At 43.9% G+C, this 1,660-nt stretch overlaps 1 protein-coding gene across 1 annotated transcript in view; it reads right to left on the bottom strand.

The window, feature by feature from the left end:
* Positions 1 to 207: 207 nt before the first annotated feature.
* Positions 208 to 1,660, bottom strand: part of CES1 (carboxylesterase 1) — a 40,358-nt gene continuing 38,905 nt past the window's right edge. The window contains exons 13-14 of the mRNA XM_006882520.1: positions 686 to 758; positions 208 to 391 (exon numbers count right to left, since the gene is read on the bottom strand). Coding sequence (XP_006882582.1) covers positions 208 to 391; positions 686 to 758 — 257 coding nt within the window. The remainder of the gene's footprint in view (positions 392 to 685; positions 759 to 1,660) is intronic.

Raw genomic sequence — 1,660 nt, 5'->3', positions numbered from 1 at the left:
TCCAACCCGAGACAAAGATACTACTACTTTGGTCTCCAAAACATTTATTCCCAAAACTGAGGCCACAAGTTTCCCCCTCCCTGATTTCTACCAGATAGTTCTCCAACCTCAAAGATAAGAAACATTTTGAGGTCATAAACGCCTTGTATCAAATATCTCTGTTCTGACTCTTCCAAGCCCCCCCCCCCCCCCCGCCGGGAGCTCCGCTCACAGCTCCACATGCTTTGTCTGTGAGGACTGCTCTGCTGCCTTCTTGGGCAGGACCTCCGTCCAGAAAGCCACTTCCTTGTCTTTCAGCTTCTGGGCCGCCTTAGCTGTGACATCGATTTGTAAGTATCCCTCCTTCTGGTCGTAGGCTGGCCAATGAGGCAGGCCCTCTCCATTGGGATTCCTGCGAATAGAATCAAATAGAAATTGTCTAAAGCTAAAGTGGGAACTGAAACAACCCTCTGAAATGTGTAGGGATCTCCTGGCTTCCTTTCCCCCACCCCCCTCAGGAAGCTCATTCACTTCTAAAACAGGAGCTCACCATCTCTGGGGGGAGCTTGCCCCCTTTTAGAGAGCTCTCATAGTTAAAGCCCTATGGTCATAGAGCCAAGAGCTTCACCACTTAAACTTTACAAGTCATCCCGTTCACAGCAAATAGATCCCACTCCCCTTCCCCTCCCCCCGAGGCCTCTCTCACCCAGTCCGAGCAAAGTTGGCCCACAATTTCATCACCATCTTGCTAAGTTTGACCTCTTCTTCTGTGCCTCCCTCTGTTAAGAAGAAAAAGAATATATATGTGTGTGTGTATATATATTTCTTTTGCTGTTCAGAGTATGATCCATGCATCCACAACATCAAATAAAATGTACTTGTTAGAAATGTAGAATCTGGACCTTTTAGCCAAAATTCTTGGTAATTTCTGTGAGTTTTAGGCTGGGTGAGTACTGATTGAGGATTAAATGGCAGACCCATCGCCAGCCTGTAAGTTTGCTCTATTTTATCGTTTTGTGCTCACACATTCCTTTCCCCCCCTTCAGAATCATAATGTCAACACCCCATAACTACCTCCACAGCAACGCCTTTATTGAACATTATCTCAATCTCATACATGTGCCTACATTTCTATAGAATCTGAGTGGGGAGCAGAACCTCAAACCCAAAGACAGTCAAAATGGTCCTACCAACCAGGAGTTAAGTGGCTGGTGTGTCATAGACAGCCATGAGGTGAGCCATAAGTCGTCTGTACCATCTAGTAGTTAAGTATGGAAAATACTCTTGAAAGATTTACTTTACAATACTGAATCATTACATATATAAAATTTGAAAAGATGTTAGTTTTACATAGATGATAAGATAGATCGTGGATAAAGAATCGGTAAATAATAGACAAATAGATAAAAGAGTTGCAAGTGACTTGACGACACATAACAACAACAATAGACAAATAGACACACACAGAAGTGGTTCAAAGTTAGCTCCACGTCTAATCTTAAACACATCCTGTTATCCTCCTATGAGTGGGAAATGACAGGGTAGCCTTCTAGCCCTAGAGAAGGCTCCTGCAGCTGACCTATACCTATACTATTGATGTCTCAGGTGCAGATTCTAAGAATAACCATGGCTGAGGACATGCAGATCCACATTTTCATGGTGCGTGTTAGAGCAGGAACAA

Source organism: Elephantulus edwardii, unplaced genomic scaffold (genome assembly GCF_000299155.1).
Source record: "Elephantulus edwardii isolate Elephantulus edwardi_28Jun2011 unplaced genomic scaffold, EleEdw1.0 scaffold00021, whole genome shotgun sequence".
Lineage (NCBI taxonomy): Eukaryota > Metazoa > Chordata > Mammalia > Macroscelidea > Macroscelididae > Elephantulus > Elephantulus edwardii.
Note: the sequence above shows the minus strand (reverse complement) of the source record. Positions and strands in the feature narration are given on the sequence as shown.